We start from the raw sequence: 25,404 nt of genomic DNA, 5'->3' as shown, positions 1-25,404 counted from the left end.
ATTTTATTTATATATATTTTATTTTCTATTTTATTTTATTTTATTTTATTTTTTATGTTAATAAATTTTATTCTCTCTTCTTATATCCAGAAAAATCATCTAGAAGAAAAATTAAAATTGGAACGACATCTTGAAGGAATGGTATGTTTTAGCAAAACCTCATATTCTACCCTAATTCAGATAGGAATAGCGCATCCTTACTTTAAACTTAACCAAACCTACGCCCAAACACCCACCCTACAGCCAAACACCCTTCCTCCTACACTTTCAAACCCTAATTTTTCACCCATATTCACCCAAAACTCCCTCAAGCAGCCGTTAGCCCTCTCCCTCACCCCCGCCGATGATTTTCAAATCACCATGGCTAGGAATAGGAGCCACACCACAGCCTTTCCCTCATTCCTCTCCTCCATGCGACGCCAAACCTTCCCCTCATTGCAACTATGCGTAAACGACAGTGACTACATAGGGAGTTTTTCTAAAAACTTTTTTCTCACATATTTTTTTCTTTCACATCGAGGACAATGTGTTTTAAGTAGGGGAGGCATTTCTCATTATTTCTGTCATTGTATCTATTGTTTTTACTGTTGTGTTACTGTTGCTACTACCTTATGCTCGTTTTTGCCCACATTTTTTTAGAATATTCTGCATCTTTTGCCCAAGATTTTAACCAGGAATTGCCCACTGTTTGACCTGCGAGCATGATTCTTGTCTACTGAGTTAGTCAGGATTTTGCTAGTTTCATTTCATCTCCACTGTTTTATTTCAATTAGGCTAAAATGATTGTGATTAATAAAGTTAACCCTATCTTGCTTATAGTAAAATCGATTAAGTTTAATGCAAAAAGAACACTTAATACAATTGTATGCTAAATTTATTTTCATGACTGTTAGGTAGATGCCGTAACTTATTTTTGGCACTTGATTATTTTTTCCTAGTCCTCCAAAATTAAAATTTTCTTTCATGATAATAATAAATTTTGATGCTTCTTTGGTTATAAGTGCAGCTTAAAACGTGACTGACTGATTAACCAGGGTAGGGTGTTTGGGTTGTCATCCTACTTCGCATCAAAAGGTTGTGTGACGTGTTAGGTAAAACTCCGCTAATCGAAATTAAACAAAAATTTTTAAGAATGTGTTGGCCTGAGTAATCGGGGTGGGGTACTTGATTGTCATCTCTCTTCGCGTCAAAAGGTTCAATATATTCTTAAGAAAAGAAAAAAAAAGAGAAAAATAAGAAGAAGGAAAAACAAGTAAATAATAATAATAAAGAATTGCATTTGGGGACTAAGGGTGGAAACAAATAGGGTTTCTTGGTAAGTTTAGTAAATTACCTAATTTTCATGAAATAATCCAAGACAATTTAATTTTTGTGTGTTTAAGTTGGGATACTTTTTCAAGTTTTACTTAAAGCAAGTTAAAGGTTCTCTTTATTTTTCATATGCATTATGCCTAATTTTTATAAAACTTTGGAGTTATACTTCTTTTATGACAAAATCTAAATTTCACAGTGGATAAGAACCATACTTGAGGACAAGCATGACTAAGTAGGGGGAATATGATAATACTCTAAAATGACATACTTTTTGTATTAATTGCATATATATTTTGAGTATGATTCTACTAAATTGTGTCTTTTATGGTTTTTTATCTTGTAGGGCTAAATTGAAGGCAAAAGGAAATTTGGGGGCAAAAAACATGAATTTAAAGATAAAATGGGTCAGCATACGAAATAGAAAAGAAGTAGTGCCAAAAATACAAAGTGTGAAAAACTTGGGGGCAAAAATTCAAAGAAGAGATTTATAAACATAAGACTCTATTTAAATTTAAATTTTATTAGGATTATTGTTAGGATTAAAATTTAGATTTAATTTCAACTGTTATCTTTATTTATCTTTTAGAGTTTAAATAGGAACAAACTAGGTTTTCTATATACTATAAATAGGGGATCAAGTGACATAAATAGGGACTCATCTTTTTTATAAAAACTCTGTCTCCCTAAAGCTCTTAGCTTTTGTTCCTTTTATTATTCAATAAAATCTCATTTTATTAAACTTATTTCTTTTTTCCCGAAAAGTATGAGCCACTAAACTCATCTAGCCAAAGGTTGTCGAGATTTCTTAAAAAAGGTTAATGAGGTTTAGAATTCGCACTTAGCCTTCTCAATAGTATTTATCGTTTCTCCTCATTACGGGACTGACACTTCTGTCCATATCCTTCCAAAAGTGATCTTTTCATCTTGTGCAAAGGCAGCCGCTTTGTATGTTTTGGGAAGGTTGCACAATCGGTTCGTTAGCTTACTGCGTCAGTGGTTTTCAAGCCCAAAAGAGAAAATGGCGTGGCATTCGCCACTGAGAAATGATGATCTAGTGTAAGACAATCCCACAAAAGTGACGGTTGGCTAGAGTTAGGTTCCTCTAAATCATAAGTCTAAAATCTAAGTGAAGTTAGTGGTCGTAGGCTTCATCTTCCACTATAACTGGCTTATTTTATCATGAGAAAGATCATCTAAAAACCTAGGATTGAACCCAAGGAGGATCGAGTTAACTGGAGGCTGGAACCCCTCAAATCGAAGAATCCCTTCTCTTAATTCTGTTTAATTTTTACAATTTCAGTTTCAATTTATACAATCTCAATTCGTCCATATTTTTAATTCTGTCTTTTTTTTTCAGGTACGTCGTTTTTCTTGGGCACAATTGTGCCCGGGATCTCGAGGAACAAGAAGTTGTGCAAATCCAGTCCCTAAGAATTTGACCCTACTTCCCTTACACTATTCTTTTCGTTATTTTATAGGGACAGATTATTTTTTGTGCTTTCAACGACACACCAATAAAACTAAGTTTAATCCTGATGGCACTGTGTTCAAGCATAAGGCTAGGTTGGTCGTAAAGGGGTATGCACGAATAGGTGGAGTTGACTATGGTGACACTTTTGCACTAGTTGCTAGACATGATACCATCAGATTACTTATTGTTATTACAGGTCAATTGGGCTGGAATGTGTTTCATTTGGATGTAAATCAGCTTTTTTGAATGGAAAGCTTGAAGAAAATATCTATGTTTGTTAACCTGAAGGTTTTTTAGTTGTTGGAAAGGAACATCAAGTTACAAGTTTAATAAGGCTCTTTATGGCCTAAAATAGGCACCAAAGGCTTGGTATTGCAGAATTGATTCTTATTTGCAGAAGTTGGGTTTTCAGATGAGCACTAATTAAGCTACTTTATATCTTAAGAAAGGTATGAATGCTGACTTGCTTGTTGTTTCTCTTTATGTTAATGGTTTTTTTGTGATTGGAAGCAATGATAAAGCTCTCTCAGAATTCAAATTGAGTATGCAAAAAGAATATGATATGTTTGATCTTGGTTTGATGAGCTACTTTCTTGGGATGGAAATTAATCAAAGGAATGATGATATCTTCATCTCACAACAAAAGTATGCCTTAGACGTTCTAAGGAAATTTAAGTTGGAATTTTTCAAAGGAGTTGACTCACCAATGTCTCTAAACTTGAAGTTGTCAAAGAATGATAGTGAGAAACTCTGTGATCCTTTTATTTACAGAAGCATGGTTGGAAGCTTACTTTACTTGACTGCAACACGACCCGATTTAATGTTCCCTGCAACATTGTTATTAAGGTTTATGAGTTCACCTACTAATGTTCAATTGGGAGTTGCCAAGAGGGTTTTCAGGTATGTGAAGGGTTATTTAAAGGTAGGAAGTGTAAAGTTGATTGGGTATTCTGACAATGATTGGGCAGGGAGTTTGGATGACATAAAGAGTACATCCGAGTATGTTTTTAACCTTAGCTCAAGTGCAATATGTTGGAGTTCTATGAAGCAACAAGTTGTGGCTTAGTCAACTGTAGAAGTAGAATATATTGCTGCTGCTGCTGCAAACCAAGCAATTTGGTTGAGAAATTTGCTTTGTGATCTTAGTTTTGAGCAAGAAAGTGCCATTGTCCTTTTGTGTGACAATAAGTCGGGTATTGCCACTGCTGAAAATCCAGTTCAGCATGGTAGAATAAAGCACATCAATGTGAAGTTTCATGTTATTCGTGAGGTCAGAAAAATTTGCTGATCAAAATGGAATTTTGTTTCTCTGAGATGCAAGTTGTTGATTTGATGTCAAAGTCTTTTTCAAGGAATAAAATTTCTTTTCTCAAGCGTGAGCTTGGTATGTCCAAGATCAACCTCAAGGTGGAGTGTTGATCTATTTTGAGTTTGATATATGTTTTGTATGTCACTTGTTTTAGGCTTCCAGTAGTAACTACTAGCTGTTTTAAGTTTAATTTTTCTGCTGTAAGTTTTCTTTTACTTAATGTTTTTTTTTTACTCTGTGTTAGGCCGCCTATATCATTTAGGTTAATTTGTATTTTTTTAAACTTTTTTTTAATAAAATGATTTGTGTGTGTGAAGTTGAAGCGATAACCTTCTCCATTATTTTCTAAATTTGTTTTTTTTTTCTTCTGTCTTCTTCTCTTCCTCTCTTTGTAACAAAAATTACACCAACATAAAGATCAATCATACTTACGAACTGATATTGTTACTCATAATGTTACGACATATTGAATAATATTAGGTGCAACAACAGTTTTGCAATTACAGAGAGAGCTTTACATTTAGAGAAGCATACCAAAAAGCAGTAAAAGAAATGCATAAAAACAACCAAAACAAAAAACAAGAGATTCAAAGCAATCAAAACCGACTCCGAAGGAGAGTGCCCAAGGGGCTTCTACAAAGGTTGGTCGTGCTGGCAAAGAGTTGCCTTGAAATACTTTTGTTTTACTGCTTCTAAAGACTTCCCATATTACAAATGAGGTATTGAGCGAGAGACTACATGTCCTCAGTGCGTGACCTTTTTCTGGATGTATTCATGGTAAATGAGAAGCTAAAGCTACCATTAATGGCTGTTAGATTTTGTTCTTCGTTGGTATTGCTACAAAAACTGGGTATTTCTTCCTCAAATGAAATCCAATCATCAAACAATTGCCCAAACCTGTTTCCTTGGACCTGAATCACCATAACAAGTATTTGATAAGTTTATCATCGTGTTTTCATCATATCTACACACAACACTAGTTATAAATGAAAATTCTTGCAAAGCAATTTACTTCGGAAAGCTCTTCTAATTCTGCAAACACTTCATCCGTTGAATAATCTCCACCCAAATTTGATGAGTCCTAAATCATAGACAACCGAACCTTAATTCTACATAAATGCTTTTAATCTGCACACACACACATATCTTACTATTCGGACTGAATCCTCTGCAGAACCAATTTTGGAATTAGAAGGCATTCTCGATCCATCATTCTCAGCAACCAGTTTACTTTGATTGTTTCTTTCATCAGCAGCAACCAAGTTCCGAAATTATATGCCTTTTTCATTGGTGCCTGATTGATCTTGAGGTACCTCATCAGTAACTGATACAGAAATCATACAACAGTAACCATTTAGTCAACATTATTAACCCATAAGAATGATCACTATTTTTTTTATTAAAAAAAAGACCCCCCATAAAAGCTTACGTTTGGAGTTGCCTTTCCAGCAATGTGGTTTCCAGAATTGAAAGGCAAATGGGAGCGCTGGTTCTTTGGAAAATCACCAACAAGATGTGAATTCCACGACTCCGTAGATTGATATTCGAACCCCTCATGGCCATTAATAACTTTAAGCTCTGCCAATATCTGATTAGGATCTAACTCATACTGCACCGTTTGTAGACAAATATTGATAGTTTTACGTGCATATGTTCATTATCATAGTTTTTGGGAAAATGGAGCAAAAATGATTAGTACAAAAAGCGAAATTACCGTATGGCATCTAGCGGCCTGAGCTTGAATTCCATTATTTGCAATATAATTTCCCGAGTTAGGAAGCAAATATTGATTTGATTGACCACTTTCGATGCATGAAACCTCAACCTTTCCATACTTTCTCTTTAATTTACGCAGAATATAAGTTCTCTACACAAATGAAGGAACGACACAATCCAAGTAACCAGCATTAAAGAAAATGAGAAATTCGGATAAGGGTAATTAAGCAGCATAGATAAAAGGAACATACCTGTCCAGGAATTGTAGCAGTGCGCTCATATTCATGCATGATCGGATAGGTCTTGCTTTTGTAATTGTTACTACCAAAGTCCTTTTATTTCCTTCTTTGTTTGTCCTCTTGATACGGGTAATGATCATCCGTGTATACTCAAATGTCCCACAAAACAAATGGAAAGAACATTCGTAAATGGAGGGTGTCTGAAACTAGATAAACATGATGTAATATAAAAAAAAATACTTGAACATGGTAATTCCCAAGGCTTTAATCCGCTGATACCTTGCACTTTAGGGATAGCTTGGACCAGAGAATCTTGGTGGAGGTTTTTGTTCCGTCGATTGTAATGGAGTAGGAAATCTGTTGGATGGAATATGTACCCCTTTATGCCGAGTGCTTTTTTGTTCCACAAGTGGTAATTGGCTGAATTATTCGGTACCTTTTGTTTTCCTCATTTCATTCCAAGTGTTGGAAGAAACAAGATAGACATAATCAAACAAATGATGAAACAAGAAGACAAATAAAGGGAAGGTACTGTCACAATGATAATTTAATGGTAAAACTTTGCGGCAAAGACAAGGAAGTGAGCTAAGGACTGGATTTTATGTAACACTGCAGTAAGACTGTGAGAAAGCTCCTCCGAAACTACCCTAACTGTGCCTTTGGGCATAAGGTTCCAACTGAATGCCCCCCACCCCACCTAAAAAAAGAAAAAAAAAAACCCTGTTTTTAAATTTTCTTTTCCAATTTCACGACTGGCCAACTTGGAGTGATTCCATAGGCTTACTATTGGAACCCACCCATTGTTTGAAAAGTCAAAAAGGGTGGGCACCGAAAGTAGAAAGTAAAATTGGTTGGCAAGTTGGGTTAAAAGTTGGCATGGGATAATTGCAATTTTGGTCCCTAATTGTATAGGGACATTGCAAGTTGATTCTTGAACCTCAACTATAAATAGGCCTAACCATTTCTTACTTTCTTCGTCCCACACTTGACATTCTCTACTTAAGGCAATTGTTCTCTCTCCCTATTTGTAAACTTTCACTTGTATTTTTTGGAGTGAAATATATTTGGTAGTGCCCGAGGACGTAGGCAAAATTTGCTGAACCTCGTTAAAATTCTAGTGTTCTTTATTTTTGTTCTGCATATTTTGCAAGTGTCATTGTAGTGATTTATTGTGCTATTAAATTACGATAGAGGGATATTCTGGCTAGGAAAGATCTGGTATGTAAGCGATCCTCGTGATCCACCTCTCTTTCCTGGGAATTGAACTTAGTGTGATTTTTCAGTACAATAATTTTACTCTTTCACACGCTTCCGTGCAACAATTGGTATCAGAGCCAGGTTTTGGATGCATTTCTGAAGTGGAAGAAGATGGTGGAGACTCAGACAGGTCGAAAGGTCAAACGACTTCGATCAGATAATGGTACTGAGTATAAAAATGATCCATTTCTACAAGTATGTCAAGATGAGGGCATTGTGCGACACTTCACTGTTCGAGATACACCACAGCAGAATGGGGTGGCAGAACGCATGAATCGGACTATACTGGAGAAAGTTCGATGTATGTTGTCCAATGCTGGATTGGGCAAGGAATTTTGGGCTGAGGCAGTTACATATGCGTGCCATCTAATTAACCGATTGCCATCAGCTGCAATAAATGGAAAAACTCCTATGGAGATGTGGACTGGTAAACCTGCTACTGATTATGATTCTTTACATGTTTTTGGTTCCACTGCATATTATCATGTAAAAGAATCTAAGTTAGACCCAAGAGCAAAGAAAGCATTATTCATGGGTATAACTGGTGGTGTAAAAGGATACCGTCTCTGGTGTCCTGATACAAGGAAGATTGTTTTCAGTAGAGATGTAACTTTTGATGAATCAACCATGATGAAGAACGAGGATTCACAAAAGGATGACAAAACCAGTAGTACTTTGCAGCAGGTGGAGTTTGAAAAGGTTAATGATGATCCAGCTAATATTGAAAGAACAAATGATGAAGAAGTTTCGACCCAAGAACTTCTACAGCAACAAGATTCAATTGCATATAGGAGGCCAAGAAGAGAGATTCGTAAGCCTGCTCGCTTTGATGATATGGTGGCCTATGCACTTCCAATTGCAGATGATGATGTTCCTTCCACTTACACAGAAGCAATAAGTAACTCTGATGGTGTAAAGTGGAAGCAAGCTATGAATGAAGAAATACAGTCTCTTCATAAAAATAGGACTTGGGAGTTGGTGAGACTGCCCAAGGGAAAGAAGGCAATTGGATGCAAATGGGTATATGCAAAGAAGGAAGGATTTCCTGGTAAAAATGAAATTCGATACAAGGCTAGATTGGTAGCAAAGGGTTACGCTCAGAAAGAAGGAATAGACTACAATGAAGTGTTTTCTCCAGTTGTGAAGCATTCGTCTATTCGGATTTTGCTAGCCTTGGTTGCGCAATATGATCTTGAACTAGTTCAGCTTGATGTGAAGACCGCGTTTTTACACGGTGATTTGGAAGAGGAAATCTATATGACTCAGCCAGATGGATTCAAGGTTGCTGGAAAAGAAAATTGGGTTTGCAAACTGACAAAGTCGCTTTATGGATTGAAGCAATCTCCGAGGCAGTGGTACAAGCGATTTGATCAGTTCATGAAAGGGCAAAGGTACACAAGAAGTAAATTTGATCATTGCGTGTATTTCAGAAGCTACAAGAAGGAACTTTCATATACTTGCTCTTATATGTTGATGATATGCTAATAGCATCTAAGAGCAAAGTTGAGATTGAAAGATTGAAGACTCAACTCAATCTCGAGTTTGAGATGAAAGATCTAGGAGAAGCTAAAAAGATTCTCGGCATGGAAATATGTAGAGATAGAGCTCATGGCAGAGTTAGCTTGTCTCAGAAGCAGTATTTGAAGAAAGTACTACAGCAGTTTGGCATGAACGAGCAGACCAAACCTGTAAGTACCCCGTTGGCTTCTCATTTCAAGCTTTCTGCACAACTATCTCCTTCGACGAATACGGAACGAGAATACATGTTGCAAGTTCCGTATTCTAATGCAGTGGGTAGCTTGATGTATGCAATGGTGTGTACAAGACCTGACATTTCACAGGCAGTTAGTATAGTGAGCAGGTATATGCATAATCCTGGAAAAGGACATTGGCAAGCTGTGAAATGGATTCTACGGTATATTCAGAAGACCGTGGATGTTGGATTACTGTTCAAGCAGGATAATACACTTGGTAAATGTGTTATTGGGTACGTTGATTCTGACTATGCCGGTGATTTGGACAAGCGAAGATCAACCACCGGTTATGTGTTTACACTTGCTGGAGGACCAATAAGTTGGAAGTCTACACTACAGTCTACAGTTGCATTGTCAACCACAGAAGCCGAGTACATGGCTGTAACAGAGGCTGTAAAGGAGGCTATTTGGTTACAAGGTATGGCTAAAACCTTGGGGTTGGTTCAGGAGCATATTAACGTGTATTGTGATAGTCAAAGTGCTATTCATTTAGCAAAGAATCAAGTCTATCATGCACGTACAAAACATATCGACGTACGATTCCATTTTGTGCGGGAAATTATTGAAGAGGGGAAAAGTTGTCTTCAGAAGATCAAGACTGCAAATAATCCCGCAGATATGATGACCAAGGTGGTAACAGCAACCAAGTTCGAACATTGTTTGAACTTGATTAATATCCTGCAAGTTTAACAGTTGAAGAAGGCACTATCAAGTATTGTTGTCAAAGGCAGAAAGAATTGTGTGAAGATAAGATTATCCTAATCAAATCTTCAAGGTGGAGATTATTGGAACCCACCCATTGTTTGAAAAGTCAAAAAGGGTGGGCACCGAAAGTAGAAAGTAAAATTGGTTGGCAAGTTGGGTTAAAAGTTGGCATGGGATAATTGCAATTTTGGTCCCTAATTGTATAGGGACATTGCAAGTTGATCCTTGAACCTCAACTATAAATAGGCCTAACCATTTCTTACTTTCTTCATCCCACACTTGCCATTCTCTACTTAAGGCAATTGTTCTCTCTCCCTATTTGTAAACTTTCACTTGTATTTTTTGGAGTGAAATATATTTGGTAGTGCCTGAGGACGTAGGCAAAATTTGCTGAACCTCGTTAAAATTCTAGTGTTCTTTATTTTTGTTCTGCATATTTTGCAAGTGTCATTGTAGTGATTTATTGTGCTATTAAATTACGATAGAGGGATATTCTGGCTAGGAAAGATCTGGTATGTAAGCGATCCTCGTGATCCACCTCTCTTTCCTGGGAATTGAACTTAGTGTGATTTTTCAGTACAATAATTTTACTCTTTCACACGCTTCCGCGCAACACTTACATTTTTTTTTCCTTTCCTAGTAATAATAATTTTTCATCAAATTCAATGTTTGCGAAGTTCCTAGGCAAGTGCAATGGTGGACCTTGCAACCCCCATATCTTTCTATTCTGATCTGATTTCTCTGTTTCACTATCGTCATTCAGCGCTTTCCCTGTCTTTGCTTTTGTTGGTCCTTCTATGTTCCCCTTTAAGCCATGATAATATCAGTTTTAGACATTCTTCCATTGGCATCATGGCATGCAATTACTTCCATGTGTTTGGAGAGGAAGGTCTCATCACTTGTTATCCTGGGATTTTACAGGTTTCATAGGTTGTAGAACCAAGGGTAAAGCGAGATCATGAAACCCAAACCTCTATGAACAAAATACCACAGGTCTAGAACTAAAAACTGAGTCTGCAACTCCCTGCAATCCATAGGTGAGGAAGAACATTAAGGAACTCCTCTGCATCCTTATATTAGTGGCAATTGTAGGCAATACAAGGATGCATTAAAGATATGGAAACTCCAACCCCATTACGATCATAGATGAGGTTTACGATTAGGGGGAGCCTGGAGGTCTATACAAGAAAGTAAAGAAGGCTAGATCACTGCAGTTCCACAGACAACTAAATATTTTTTATTATAATTAAAAAAAAAACATGGCTCTGAAAATATTTACCTTTTTTCAACTTAACTACAGATATAATCAGCTTAACTGTAAAGAAAACTCTTTATACGGCCATTATTCCAATTTCCATCACAGATGGGACACAAGAATAGCAATACCATGCATGTCTTACTATAATGGAATGCTGGAAACACACACGTCTGAACTATCTAAGAAACATAACTTCTCTAACTAAAACTACGAACAAAATCAAGCCCAAAACTAAATTTCTAAAATATACTAATGCTGGATCTGCTTTGCAGCTTAGCTGGGACATCTCCACGAAATTGAAAGAATTTTTTCTACTGCTTCCAGATGATCCTTCAGATCTCCAGTTCACAATCAATTTTGTATTCCAGTCCCTATCCATTTTAGGGCCTTCGTTAGCCTGCAGGATGGATTTCTTGTCTTGGATAGGTTGAACAGCAGGACCACGTATGCCACTCTCTCTTGTCTGCAAAGGAAAGCATGTGGAGCAAATAACTGTTAGTAGTGTCGTAAAGAAAGAATTGTTGTTGTTTCAATCCACATTTGAAGCAGTTGAGTTTCCTTCTACAGTGTTTAACTAACTTACCTTGTCTCTGGACACTGCTTTCCCTAAAGATTTATCCTGCAATTGGACTCTTCTAGGATGCCTCAGCACCGCTGACTTGTGGGATATTGGCTTATATTCAGATTTGCATGCTCTTGAGTTAACAGACCTTTCCTCCTGGACCAGTTCAAGACAATTGATCTCATAGGCTGTAACTGTCGCTGATTCAACCCCAGAATCCATTATCAGGACCTCATCATGATGAACCCCAGTTTCCATTCGCCTCTGATTGAGTCCTTCCGAATGGCCATGGCAAGTCCCATCAGACATATGAACAATTTGATCATGCTGTTAAAAAAGACACGGGGAAGATATATGTCAAATTTTAAGAGTGAAAAACATGAAACTCTAAAAAGACGCAAGGACAACTAAAATAATTACACTGCCTGGACCACAGGAAAGCAACATTGTATGACCTCTTCAAGATGTGAACACAACTATAGACTTTCAATTCCCTGGAGATCCTAAGACGCTATAGGAGAACCTCATAATCAGAAACTTGAAACTGTGATACTGCGTGACAGTATCAGACATTATTCAAGCAGTTGTTGTTCTCCTATAGTGCTGACTCAGTTTTTACTCACCGTTGGAGAAATCTCCAACGGTAACTACTCTATAATGTTTCTTTACCCATGCATTGTCCCTGTACTCAGCTTCTGCATTGGTACGTTCATCTGGATTATGAAACAGAGCACCATAGAATTCCATTTCGTCATCAATGTTTACGAATTGACGTTGCCACTCATTTTCATCATCAAACAAGTCATCAGACTGTAGGTAATCAAAATCCTCCAAGGAGAAACGTTCTTCAATCCTGCTCTGGTCATTATTGAAAATGGCACTGGATGATGGGAAACAGTGCAAGCCACCGGATGGTAAGAGATCAGAATCAAACATTCCTTCCTCTTCCATATACATCCGCAAAGCAATATCAAAATGCGTACTGTTGGACTGCATTATCAATATATGTGAGTTCAACACACATGAAACAAAGGTTATTTATTACTCAGTAAAAAGGTTGCTTGTAAGTCATGTTCCTTCTCACCTCCATAGACGTAGCCCCAACTGCATTATCTTGGGAACTAGAAGCTGCAAAACGTGTACATTGCTGATCAACATTCGAAATCAAGTATTCATTTTTCTCTGCTATCAATTGTTTACCGAATTTAACAAATAAAAGTTGCAGGACTAAATCAATTGTGGATTAATATGACAAAAAACAACGGTAGATCCTAATTTAGTAAGTAACAGGAAGCAAGCAACAATCTTCAGAACTAAACTCTCCATCTAATTCCCAAGACAAAACTATTCAAAGGGAATTTAAAGTAATCTGAGCCATAAAATCTGGTAACTTGCAATCATATGTATCACTCACCATACACATGTAAACAGAGCAAAAGCTGAAAAAAAAATTTGATGGGGGATTTGAGGATGGATCGTGTCATGTGTGCACGAAGATTACCGCATTAGGGGGCAGGGAGTCGGCAGTGGCGCGGAACTCATGCATGACCCAATCGGTTCTGAGCCCATTAGGGGTACGGCCTTTATAGAAAACCAAAGTCTTCTTGGTACCAATCAGACTATCTCCACAAGTGATGGGACGATCCGCACCCGTTGATTTCCAATACCCATCGTTGGTAGAACGATCGTTTTTTCTCTGGGAAATCTTGTTGAGTTTATAGAAGAACAACCATTCTGGATAGGTGGACTGTACTACAGACATGGCTGTCCTCTCAAGGGGAAAAAGAAAATCACCAACCCAAATTTCAAGATAAAAACATATGATGAGTGAAATGGGAGATAAAATTAGTAGATTACCAGGTAATTGCCAGGGCTCATGCTTCAGGAGGTCGACCTCTCTGATGTAGCGGGTGGTTTTATGATCACCCATCATCTTTTTCTTCAGAAAGAAACTGATGATCTCTTCATCTGGTGGGAGGAATCTGAACCCAATTTCCAGGACGTTGTCCATGATTTTGCTACCCAACTTATAATGATGACTACTATACTAAACCAGAAAAAAGTAAAAGCTCAAAATTTCTATTTGCTTTCAAGAAGCAGAAAAATAGGATATATGTGTGTCTGCAAGTGGAGATGAAGTAAGTGTTCAATATATACATATACAAAGCATTGACTCGCAAATTCTTAAGGTCTTCGGCTCAGCTTAGTCGGGAATCTAAGTGGACCCAGTGAGTTACGCGTTTCAGTAGTTCTTAGAGTAGTTAAGTCACCAAGTGGAAAACTGTCCAACACAAAATATAACCCGCCATCCCTACTTGTGATTTGTTATCTATATTTAGAATTAATTTTGATATGATACAAATTCAGTCTTAAAATTAACTCATTTTGTGTCTATTTAAAATTTTATATATTCTATTCTTATAAAAAAGCAAATCTACTACTCTAAAATTGAAAAATATATTTTTTTTTCTTTTAAAAATTACCATTATCTTAAAATTTTAATTATATATTATGTTCATCACATCAAATTCAAACCTCTTATATATTTATACATTATCACATTATATATATAAATTTTAAATACAGATGATTTTATATTGTTTTTCTTAAAAGTGATGCCATCTAGTCAACTTAAGTTTTGGAGTGATAATAAAATATTTTTGTTGAAATTAAATTTTAATTTACATCATTTTTTAGTTGAAATTCTTGACAACGCCTCCTCCTTAGGTTTATAAAAAAAAAGTTTAATTAGATTTTATATCATTTTTTTAGTTTTATTTAGGGATCTAAATATATAGAACGTCCCATGAACCGTTTGTATAACGTTTGTTTATTAAGTTAAACAAACGAGTATGAACAAAAATTTTATGTTTGTTTAATAAACGAATGAACACGAACAAAGGTGTGTTTGGTTAGTTTATGTTCACAAACAAGTCATTTATTGACTCGTTTATTTATTAATGGTATTTTCTTATAAAAATTCTATTAGTATATATTAATAAAATTATATTGGTTTGTATTTTTTAATTTATAATATAATTATTAATATTTATATTCGACTATTTTATATCTAAACAATATATGTGTGTATGTATTTATTGTTTATTTGTTTGTTTGTTTGTTATTTATTAACATTGCTTGTGAACATGTTCAATTATATGTTTGATTAAGTTAAATGAACATGTTCGTGAACATTAAACAAACAAACATGAACACACATAATTTTAAATAAATAAACATAAACAAAAAAATTAAAATTCTTAACGAACACAAACTGAACACAAACAAACTTAAAAATAAACGAACATGAATAGAAATTTGTTTGTTAGCTCTAATTATATTATAATGATTTGTTATATATATATAACTGTTAACGAAAAAATGATACGGTTATGATTAGATAATTGGTACCTAAATCTTAAAATTATGTTTGTAACGTAAAACCTATCATCACCTTCCGTATTAACTTGTAGACGATTTAGTTGAAAAGATGGCGTGTTTATTGGCCATGTCAGTTTTATTGTTTTCCACGTCATGGGATTGTAATATAATTAATTGATGTTAATGTTTGGGCTTGTGGATTCTAGAACCTTCCGTAGTATTTCTTTTTAGCCAAATCTAGATTCTTCTGTCTTGCATTAATTGAAGTCACTTCATCGCACTAAAACTTTAATTTTTTTTTTAAATACGCTCTAAAACCCTTTTTTATTATTAGTATAAAACAAAATTATCGAGTGGGAAGTAGACCTGTTCATGGGCTGGGCCGACTCTTAGGCCCGGGCTTGGCCCGGCCTGAAATATGGGCCTAAAATTTTACAAGGCCCGGTTCGAGAAAAAAATAAGCCCGAGCTCGACCCGGCCCGGCCCGATTTTTAATAAACACAAAATAAAAAAATAAAAATAAAAATATTTTTAAAGTATTTTAAAATTAAAAAATAAAAATAAAATATATTTATTTATTATATTCGGGCCGGGCCGGGCCGGGCCCGGGCCAAAAAAATTGAGCCCGAGCCTGGCCCATTTTTTAAACGGGCCTCGTTTTTTTATCCAATCCCATATTTCTGGCCTATATTTTTACCCGAACCCTCTCATATTTTGGGCGGGCCGCCCGACCCATGGACAGGTCTAGTGGGAAGAGGTCATCATTTAAATTACTAATTAGTAATCCATCATTAATTATCTTATCCAATTTCTCTCATTTTCCACTCTAATTTGTTTTACTTGTTAATTTTAGTTTAATTAGTATTATTATTATTCTAAAATTTAAAATAACATGAATTCCAACATTTTTTTTCTAATTTAAGAATTTTAAAAGAATTATAAATAAAAAAGCAAAATTTATATTAAAAAATTTTCTTTTCAAGACCACTAATAACCAGAATTAAATAGGTTTCAAAGGTTATTTAGGAGATATAATTTTTATTCTTGTGTTTGAATGAAGAAAGGAAAGAAGGAAAAATTAATGTCTTTGTGGATTTATTATTTTTCCTATCATAACTATATTTAAAATATTATAAATTTTGTCATAATATTTTATTTCTTGTATATTTTTATAGAACAATGTATTCCTATTTTCTCATACTTTAATGATTTTAATAATTTGACTCATATTGTATAATTTAATTTTACCACAATCATCCAAAATTTGATCATTATACTTGTCAAAATTTTATATCAATATATCATGCTCAAAATTAATAATTTATTTTATATAGGTTTTGATAATTTTATTTACAACATGTTATATTTTAATTAATTTTTGAACATTTGTATTCATATCACATCTCAATTCATATAATATTTTTCATAATTTATTATAGTAATTCAATTTAATTAAGTCGTTTGACTTAAACATTATATCATTGCACACATTAACATAAATATTATTAGGCCAAAGTCCGGTTCTAAACATTTTTCTGATCTCAGCCGATTCTAGACTACTAAGGGCCAGTTCTTCATTGTTTTTGAGAAGTGCTTTTGAAAACTGCTATAGAAAAGTGCTTTTGAGAAGTGTTTTTGAAAAGTTTGGTTTAAAATTTGAGTGTTTAGTATTGCTGTCAAAAAGTGCTTTTGAGAAATAAAATATTCATTTTAGACATGTTATTATCAAGTAACAAATATGCATTTAAATAATATTTAAATTAGTTAATATTATTATATTTTAGGAAGAATATAAAAAAATTATTATAACTTGTTGTTAATATTTTAACATATGAAATATAAATTTTAAATATTTTTGAGCAATAAATAATAATTATTTATAAAATTTAATTAGAATATATAAACTATATTTTAAATATTTAAATATAACCATTAAATATTTGTAATTAGTATTTTAAAAAATATTTTTTTTATTTTTAATTAATGATTTTAACATATTTGTAATTAAGCACCAAGAAAAAAAAAAGAAAATACTATGTTATTGGAGGGGTGAAAAGTAATTAAGCACCAAAAGTGTTTTTGGGTGAGGAAAAGCTAAAACTTTTAGCTTCTCTTCTTCAGAAGTGCTTTTCAACTAAAAATTTCAGCCAAAAGCAACTTATTCTTCACAACTTTTCTTTCAAAAATATTTTGAGTCAGAAGTGCTTTTTTTAAGCAACGAAGAACTGGCCCTTAAACTTATAACATTTTTAATGTTGATTAAACAAAAATGAAGTTCTAAGTTTTAATTTTTTTTCAATTTTTGTCCAAATAGTAGAGAGGTTTTGATAATGTTGTTAATGTTCAAACAATTATTTAATATAAAATATAATCCATAACTAAAAGAATGCAATTGTATGGGTTTTTTACTAAAATAATCCAAAAGAAATAAAAATATACCAAAATATACCCAAAAAATTATTTACCAAAATATACCAAAAAAAAAGGGGGCTGAAGGTGGTGCCAATGAGAATGGCGGCATAGGACTAAAATGTAACTGTCTGTAGTTTTAAGGACCTGACATGAAAATTTACCATTTTGAATTTTGAAAGTGAATTGGTGGGTGTGTCAGCGCCAAAGCTGAAACTTGGCTAATTGCCTTCTAAGCCCTCCTTATTTATTATTTTATTTGTATTCCCCTTCAACTCACTTTTTTATTTAATAAACAAGCGCTCAACCTATTTTTGTAGTTAAATAAGCTCTTAATCTATGATTCTTACTCATAAAAGCCCTTTATTTTATTATTAAAGTAAATAGATTTTACCTAAAGTAAAGCTATTTAAAAAAGTATAAACTAATTCTCATTTTATGTATTATTTTGGTAATTTGATGAGAATAGTTTATTTAATAAAAAAATTTACTAAATTAGTTTATACTTTTTTTTATTAAATAAAAAAGTAAATAGATTTTAGGGCCTCTCATTTCTTTGAGCATCGGAGCTCTATTCAACAATCCAAACAATGAAGGTAGAGAAAAGGTTGAGGAGAACAACATATCTCGAGCTTGCGGCTATCCAACCGTGGACGCCGACAGATCAGAGTTTTTAGCATTGAACCTTTGCTTGAGGTTTTGTAAGTTTTGGTCATTTTTTGGGAAAATCTAAATCAAAGGATGGATAGAAGGTTTGGAGAGACCTGTCGCTTAGTGGTGGTTTTGTGCCCGTCAAAGCACCGATGGTGGAAAGGCTGTAGCTAGGGTTAGAAGGAGGAGGAGAAGAAAAAAGGAAAAAAAGAATAAAAGAAAACCCAATTTCAAAAGAAAAATGACATGTAAGATTTATGTAAGATTTTTGTTCGAGATTTTAACATTAATGACTAAAATGATGAAATTATATAAAATATTTAAATTGTAAATTTTTTATTTTAATTGCCTAAAATGAAAAACATATAATTAGGTGACTATATGTGTGATTTACCCTAAAAAAACAAATGGCACATATAGCCAATGAGAACACGTCATATTGCATTCCTTTACATATAACAATTGATGATGTGGCATCCTTTAAAAATTATCCAAAATTCAAAAGATAAATATAATGTCTAATATATATAATTCAAAAAATATATAAAAGTATTGAATTAAAAAGAATTCAAAAATTTTATATAAACTATTTTAAAAAATTATAAAAATATTACATAAATTGTAAATAATTAAAAAAAGGAACTAAAATATTTAAAACATATCTAATAAAATTTAAAATCTTTGTATATATATTAAATATTAAAATAGTCAGTTTTAAAAGTACAAAAAAATAAAAGAATTAAAAACATATTTCTTATAATTTATAAGTTATAGAAAAAATTCAAAATTAAAAATAATTTTTCAAAAAAATTCAAAATATATATTTAATTTCTAAAAAAGGTTTTAAATAAAAAAAAATTGACCGTCAGAAGTAAGTTAATGTAACATCATCAATGATATATAAAAAAGGCAGAGAAAAGTGATGCATTCTCATTGGTTGAATGTGCCATTTTTTTTGTTTACACTATTAACTTCCAAAATAAAATCTATAACGTGTATGAATAGTTAAAATACCAAAATATATAAATATATATATATATATAATTGAAGTACTAGAGTAAAATATATATATAATATAAGTGTCAAATCGTGATATAAAACATAAGAAATAATTTACGTAGAAGGACATAGACAACAATTGGTGTATGAAAGAATAGATAAAATGTGTTTCTCTCGTAGAAGAATTGGCCATAAGGAGTCAAGCCCAAACCCTCTAGCACTAACAAGACAACCAAAGATGGAAGCTCGTTCCAACCTTCGAATCACTAAGCTGAACCTTAGCCAAGAAACAACGGGAAAGTCATGGCTAGTAGTTCACAATGTAATCCAACAAGTACAACAAATACAAAGAAATCAAGAGTTCGCACTGGTATCATTGGGATTAGTGGTGTCTTTTTCTTCTTCCACCTCTTCATTATCGTTTCCTTCACATCAAAGAATGAAGGCCCCAATAAACTTCCTACAATTATACCTCCTTTTAACATGTGAAAACGTATATTATAATTTTAAACGAAAGGCGTATACAATAATTTTCATTTTTAAAAATTCCTCACTTCACTTAGTCAATTTATCAGAAGATTTACTTCAAACTAGGTAGAGGAAAAATTGTTATGGTATTCGTCATTACCGGCTTGCTACCCACTTACTCAACTGGGACCAACTTGACTTCAATAGTGATAGCCTACATAGTTCGCTTACATGAGTTCGCACGTGGTGAATTCGCATTATCATGCAAGCGAATCCACACTTAGGGAACACGTGTTAACCTTAGAATAGAGTATATGTTGACATGTATGGGGCCTACCTAGGACGTCGCATCTAGAAACCGTATCATATAAATAGGGAAATTAACCTCCTTGGGGGAGATACTCACAAAAACACTCAACAAGTCTCATATAATTAAAAATAATTTTAATTAATTTCGGTCAAAGATATATTTAAGGGTGAAAATAAACATATATCTTTTGTGGGAACAATATCATGTTTTTATTCTAACCCCTTAAATTACTCCCGAAGATTTGGCTATTCAATATAAGAATATTTGAATACAGGCAAGTCTTGATCCATTCTCTATTACTTACTCGAATTTGACTTGTCTAGTCAAGCTTTTCTTAAAACTCTTTAAGAAGTTTAAAGAGGGTTTTTCGATCATTTCTCTGAGGTGGATTCGGTAGAGACCAGAACTTGAAGGTTGTGATAATTTTGGTTCGATTGATGTTCAAATCACTTTCTGGCACTAGCATTTTCTGTTCAAATTAATTTAGGTGTACTTCTTTTTGACCCGATTTCACTTCTCGCACATAGATTAATGGGTTTTGATCATCGGTATATATTTTCTACCGCGTCACGGGACATACCAGTGGTCCTACGTGAAGTCTAATTATTTGGCTAGAAACTGTTGGAAACTTAAAGACAAGGCTTGGTTCACTACTTGGATGAATAAATATCATCAGCGTGTGAAATATTTCTTATGGCTTGTTTTGAGGGAGAGAGGCTATCAGGAATGCTCTATGTGGTGCCGGCTAGGTGACTGCTATGCATGTAATCCGCTACCACCCTGTGGCCAATGCAACATGGAAGCAGATTGCTCCAAGTGATAAAACACAAACATACATGCCTAACTTATATTTATACGGGACATTATTTATTTAAAATATTTTACATTTGTATATCAATTAGTATGGTAATAACCTATATTACATAAATTTTGATATATTTAAGTAATTGTAATTTTAATGAACTTAAAACTTGTTTAAAAGTAAGACCAAATTGTTGGAAAATTTTTCTTTCCCCTAACCTAAATGCCATTTCCATTTACTTATATTTGGTGCTTGTTCGCGATAAATGAATAAATTGGATGTGATAAAGCAACTTTTCCTCAACTATACAAAAACATATTCCCAAAACTACTTTACAATGTGTTACCAAAGTCTATCTTCTCTCTGGTGCTATAGGCTTTTCTGTGAACACCGTAACCTAACCGGTGAGAACAGTGCAGTGAGTCGGGCATGATCGGAAAGGTGGTAGTTCTCGGGCCATATCCCCTTCTCCACTTCGCGGGGGAAGAGAATCGCATTCTTTACTGCGAAACCGAAAGCTTCTTTTGTGATGCCTTCGTTCGAGTCCTCTGAGTTGCTATCTTCATCTATATGTTCTGAACATGTACAGTACCAAATTCTCTGCAGTAAAAATGTCAACCAGTTATTAACCATTTTAACAGTGACTGTTCAAATCTTTTTACAAGAGAAAATTCGCTTAAATACTACATTATCTAAAATACATCAAATTATGTTATCAAAACTTATCACCATTTGATCAAGGAAATCTGTAACTGGCAAAAGGCATAAATTAGAGATGCATACTTTAAATTCATCGTAGTCTAGAACACCATTTCCATCAACATCTGCTTGGACCCAAAGATCTTTCATCTCCTGGAAACTTAGTCCATGAGAAAGACTGGTTAACTTTAGCTGTAGATGATTAGGAAACGATGAGAACTTCATCTTTATCACTCCCATCATAATAATCAGATCAAGGAAGTGAATGAAAAATACCTGTTTCAGTGCGTCACAGAAATCCGAATATGTTATGTAGTTTCCATTGTTGTCGGCCCTTAGAAAGTCAAAGGCATCTTTTTCATTCAATTGAGCCTTTTGAAGTTGATACTGGAACCAAGAAAATGGAATATTAAGTTTTTAATGTCCAAAGCATGTTAATTCGTGATATTCATTTGCAACATAAAAAGGTAAAGAAAACAAATGTCCTCATCATGCTACAATTCATAAGAAACATAAATGAAGGTATGAATTAGAGAGATCAGCAGTGGATTCGAATTCCCAAATCAATCACTTGACAGTTTCATCAACAAGGGAAGCATGGATATTAGATTAGACAAGTAGTTATAACGCATTAGGTTATAATTTAATCTAGAAAGAAAAAGTTTGAATAAAAGTGTAATATGGAAATTGCTGAACTAACCTTTATTATACCGAAAGCTGCTTCAGCCCAACTTATCTTCAATGGTTTTATTGACTTGTTAGGGTTACGGAGCCATATGAAATCAACACCACAGATGTTTCCTCTATGATTTCGATGGCTAACCCACTGCATGATGTACGATGATAGATCCAACACTCTTAATCAGTACCCACTGCATACTCTAACAATATAACGGTATATTGATACAAAGATGCTAAAATGTGAAATCAAATGTACTAACCTTGTGATCACTGTCTGTATATTCATGAGCAATATCGTACGATGAAACAAATCCCTGGGACCTGAGGAATTTGTAAACATGCCCACGCTTGCTTCCATTCCAGTCACTACAACACCGAAAACATTATACAAAACATATTAGAGCACGCTCATATGAGGAAATCATGAAACAATAAAACCAAACATTATGCTTACCCGCAGAGCATGACAGGCACCTGGCTGAGTTTGTTTTCTCTCTGATATGTTTCAAGATATTGTAGTATTTTATAAACCTGAGCGAAGAATGCCATAAAAAGAGGTAAGTAATCGAAACAGAAAATGGGGAGTCATATAAAGACATATCCTAGAGGAAGATAACATCTACCTGGTGCAGTCTTACGATGGATAAACTGGAATCGTGAGGAAATAAAAGGTGGGTGTTCACAATAAGAATTTCTTGTTGCATACTATCATCATTATTTTGCAAGAAAGGGATGACCGATTGAACATGTAACAACTGAGCAACACGGTCTCCGAAGTCATTGAAGAGCAACTCTCTATAATTTAAAACCCTGAAGTACTCCTTGTGAATGGCAGTCAGCAAGCCTGTCGTAGAAAAACTAACATAAATTCTCAAGTTTGAGACTAGTAATGAATACTTCGAAAAGTTACAAAATGAAAACAAAACATCAAGCACCACAGTAACTGAATTAAATCTTTCAGGATAGTCTGTACACATTATTAGGACTGCTAACAGCCTAAAAGATATCCCCATCGTCTTCCCCCGGCGTTAGTAGCTGAAAAGAGAGAGAAAAAAGAAAAATATGTGAACTATAAAGGAACCAAGTTCGGCCCTCGAAAGGTGAGAAAAATGGCTATATTTCTGTTTACTATACTCTATAGGAAACGAGCCAAATGGAAGGCCCAAAGACTGACAGCGAAGAAGTCAGACATGAACCACCAAAATGAAGAATAGCAAGTTGCATCAAACTAATATTACAACAATTTTGTGTCCAACTCTCAGATTCTTTAATGACTTCGAGTTTATTTAAGCTTAATTTACTAATAGTCAGGAAAACATATAGGAATTTGTAAGCAAAATCTCAAAATTTTGCCTACAACATCAGAAGAAATCAGTTGAAAAAACATGTACCATCTCCTCGGTTGTTGGTTCTTGCAAGCTTGAATGTGTCATAGCCACTAGCACCAAGCCTTTGTTCGTACATTTGTACCAATTCTTCATTTCCAACCCAAAATTCCTATCATTGAACCAAAAAGCACATTATGAAAGGCTTATGTTATTATACTTGAAATTAAGGCTCTTAATAGAAGGAAAGAGTCATTTCTTATTGAAAAATTCATACACCGAAAGTCAATCTGATGAGAAAGAGAAAGCAAAAGAAAGGGGCACATGAAACCCACCTGGAGACAGATAATGGAAGAGCTTTCATAAAGCAACCAATCTACAATCCTCTCATTTCTAGCTAACCAAAATGCTCTGAAATCACTTTCACGTACGTTCTGATTCTGTTCCATCACCACCCCAAATGAAACATCGAAATTAGCAAAATTTACAAACAAAAAGATGACAATGAAAGAGAAAGTAAAATACAAGGGAAAGGAGAAGAAGAAATCACCTGCTGGTCCAATCGCTTGTAGATAGGTGCCAAGATGTTGAAGGTGGTACAAGAAACGCAAGGCTCCGAAACTGATGAAAATTTACCACTTTTTGTCCTCAAAATCGTCCCTCTAAAAGGTATAGACTCGTTTTCACTTGAATCCACATTAGCAAATTCTGGGTCTTTAAAAAAACTAACCAGCATTACCTTTCAAAAAATAAAAATAAAAAAACAATCATTAACAAGATAAAGCATTGAAAGAAAAACAAAACCCAATGTAACAAACAACACAACGATTCCAAATTCCAACATACCATTTCAAGTTATAGCTACTCTGATTGTTGTTTGCCGCAAGCAAGTAGAAGAAGATAAATGATAGAAGGGGTTGTACAAAATGAAAGGTTTTTAAAAAAGGGTGATTTAATTCAACTTTGATTTAGGCCTTGGCCTGGGCTTGTGGACAGAGTTAGATGCAGGTGCAGTATCGAATTAATATGGTGGAGATGATTTGATTTTATACAAGAAAAAGTAGGAGAAATGATTGATGGAATTCAGGGGGAGGAGGATGGTGGTTTTTGTTATGATTTGTTGTTTCTGTTTTTGTGTTTTACTACAAGGGTCCCATTGTTTAACCTTTATTTTTGGTTTTCCTGGTAAACAGCTGGATATGCCCAAGCTAGATATCGCTTAGGCTGTATCACTTTTTGGGCTATCTTAACTGTAATTTAAGAACATTCCACTTCGGCTCATATGGGATTTTATTTTATTCTTGGTAATGGGGTTGTATTTAACAAGAAAGTAAGTATCATGATATTTTATCATCATGCATTTGAAAAATACATTGAACTCGTCAAACATCCTATTTTTATCCACTTGAATTTAATTTTTTAAATATAGTTTTAACAACGCGTTTGCTTCTTTTTTTTAACAAAGAAAAGAAAATTGCACATGCACCTACTCCTTGAAGGCCTTTTTTAGCACATGATTCAAAACAATTTCTACATATGACAGGAATACCTTATACAAATATATATCACGGGTAAAAAATTAATAGCCAATATATTTAGAAGGAACTCTTATAATAATATATTTTACTTTGTAAAAAGTATAGTTTTAAGTATATATAATTTAGTTTAAAGAAAAAATAGTTAATAACGACTTGGTTTAATAGTAAGGTTAAAGTTGTAGGATCAAAAAACTTTCATATTTGAATTTTATATAGGTTTTTTCTGAAATTTATTATGGGTTTAAGTTCTTCTGTGTATGGTGTCGAAACCTTTTTTTTTTTAAGAAACAAAACAAAAATTAATTATCGATTTAAAAAAAAATTGAGAGTCGCCACCAATATTTTATTGAGATGTGATTGGATCACCTAAAAACGACTTTGGTCTACGAGTCAGTTACGTACGAAGAAGGATTAGCACCCCGTAACGCCCAAAAATTGGTACCAAGTTGATTAATTAATGTCTAAATGCCGAAAGTTAAAAATACGATCCTTAATCAAATCAAGTTATTAATTAAGACTCTTTCATTTCGGAGAAAAAATGTCGCATCCAATGCGT

The 25,404-nt window shown here is 34.0% G+C and overlaps 2 protein-coding genes and 1 pseudogene across 7 annotated transcripts; all 3 read right to left on the bottom strand.

Annotated features, from left to right (window-relative positions):
* Nucleotides 1-4,550: 4,550 nt before the first annotated feature.
* Nucleotides 4,551-6,627, bottom strand: LOC107954415 (uncharacterized). 3 transcript variants are annotated; one of them, XR_005915782.1, is made up of 6 exons: nt 6,062-6,627; nt 5,809-5,961; nt 5,524-5,703; nt 5,246-5,418; nt 5,107-5,175; nt 4,551-5,005 (listed from the first exon to the last, which is right to left on the bottom strand). XR_005915782.1 is itself a non-coding variant. In XM_016889961.2 (5 exons), coding segments are annotated over exons 1-5 (546 nt in total). In that variant the 5' UTR covers nt 6,101-6,627; the 3' UTR covers nt 4,551-5,004. The 3 variants fall into 3 exon arrangements, 1 of the variants encoding a protein (XP_016745450.2); XR_005915783.1 differs by having other exon boundaries at nt 5,107-5,418; nt 6,062-6,249; nt 6,329-6,626; XM_016889961.2 differs by lacking the exon at nt 5,107-5,175.
* A 3,930-nt stretch (nt 6,628-10,557) lies between these two features.
* On the bottom strand, nt 10,558-13,722 carry LOC107954414 (protein NTM1-like 9; annotated as a pseudogene).
* A 7,076-nt stretch (nt 13,723-20,798) lies between these two features.
* LOC107954413 (uncharacterized calcium-binding protein At1g02270) lies at nt 20,799-24,574 on the bottom strand. Of its 4 annotated transcripts, none has more exons than XM_016889956.2 (11): nt 24,157-24,573; nt 23,861-24,049; nt 23,646-23,750; nt 23,377-23,482; nt 22,609-22,829; nt 22,440-22,516; nt 22,246-22,351; nt 22,005-22,130; nt 21,581-21,691; nt 21,389-21,457; nt 20,799-21,205 (listed from the first exon to the last, which is right to left on the bottom strand). In XM_016889956.2, exons 1-11 carry the CDS (start codon nt 24,157-24,159, stop codon nt 20,975-20,977), a joined length of 1,344 nt encoding a protein of 447 aa, XP_016745445.1. In that variant the 5' UTR covers nt 24,160-24,573; the 3' UTR covers nt 20,799-20,974. The 4 variants fall into 4 exon arrangements, with proteins under 4 accessions (XP_016745445.1, XP_016745444.1, XP_016745447.1 ...); XM_016889955.2 differs by having other exon boundaries at nt 21,389-21,496; nt 24,157-24,571; XM_016889959.2 differs by having other exon boundaries at nt 20,983-21,205; nt 21,389-21,464; nt 24,157-24,574.
* Nucleotides 24,575-25,404: the final 830 nt, after the last annotated feature.

This window comes from Gossypium hirsutum, chromosome D07 (assembly GCF_007990345.1).
Source record: "Gossypium hirsutum isolate 1008001.06 chromosome D07, Gossypium_hirsutum_v2.1, whole genome shotgun sequence".
Classification (NCBI taxonomy): domain Eukaryota; kingdom Viridiplantae; phylum Streptophyta; class Magnoliopsida; order Malvales; family Malvaceae; genus Gossypium; species Gossypium hirsutum.
This window is presented reverse-complemented; position numbering and strand designations above follow the sequence as displayed.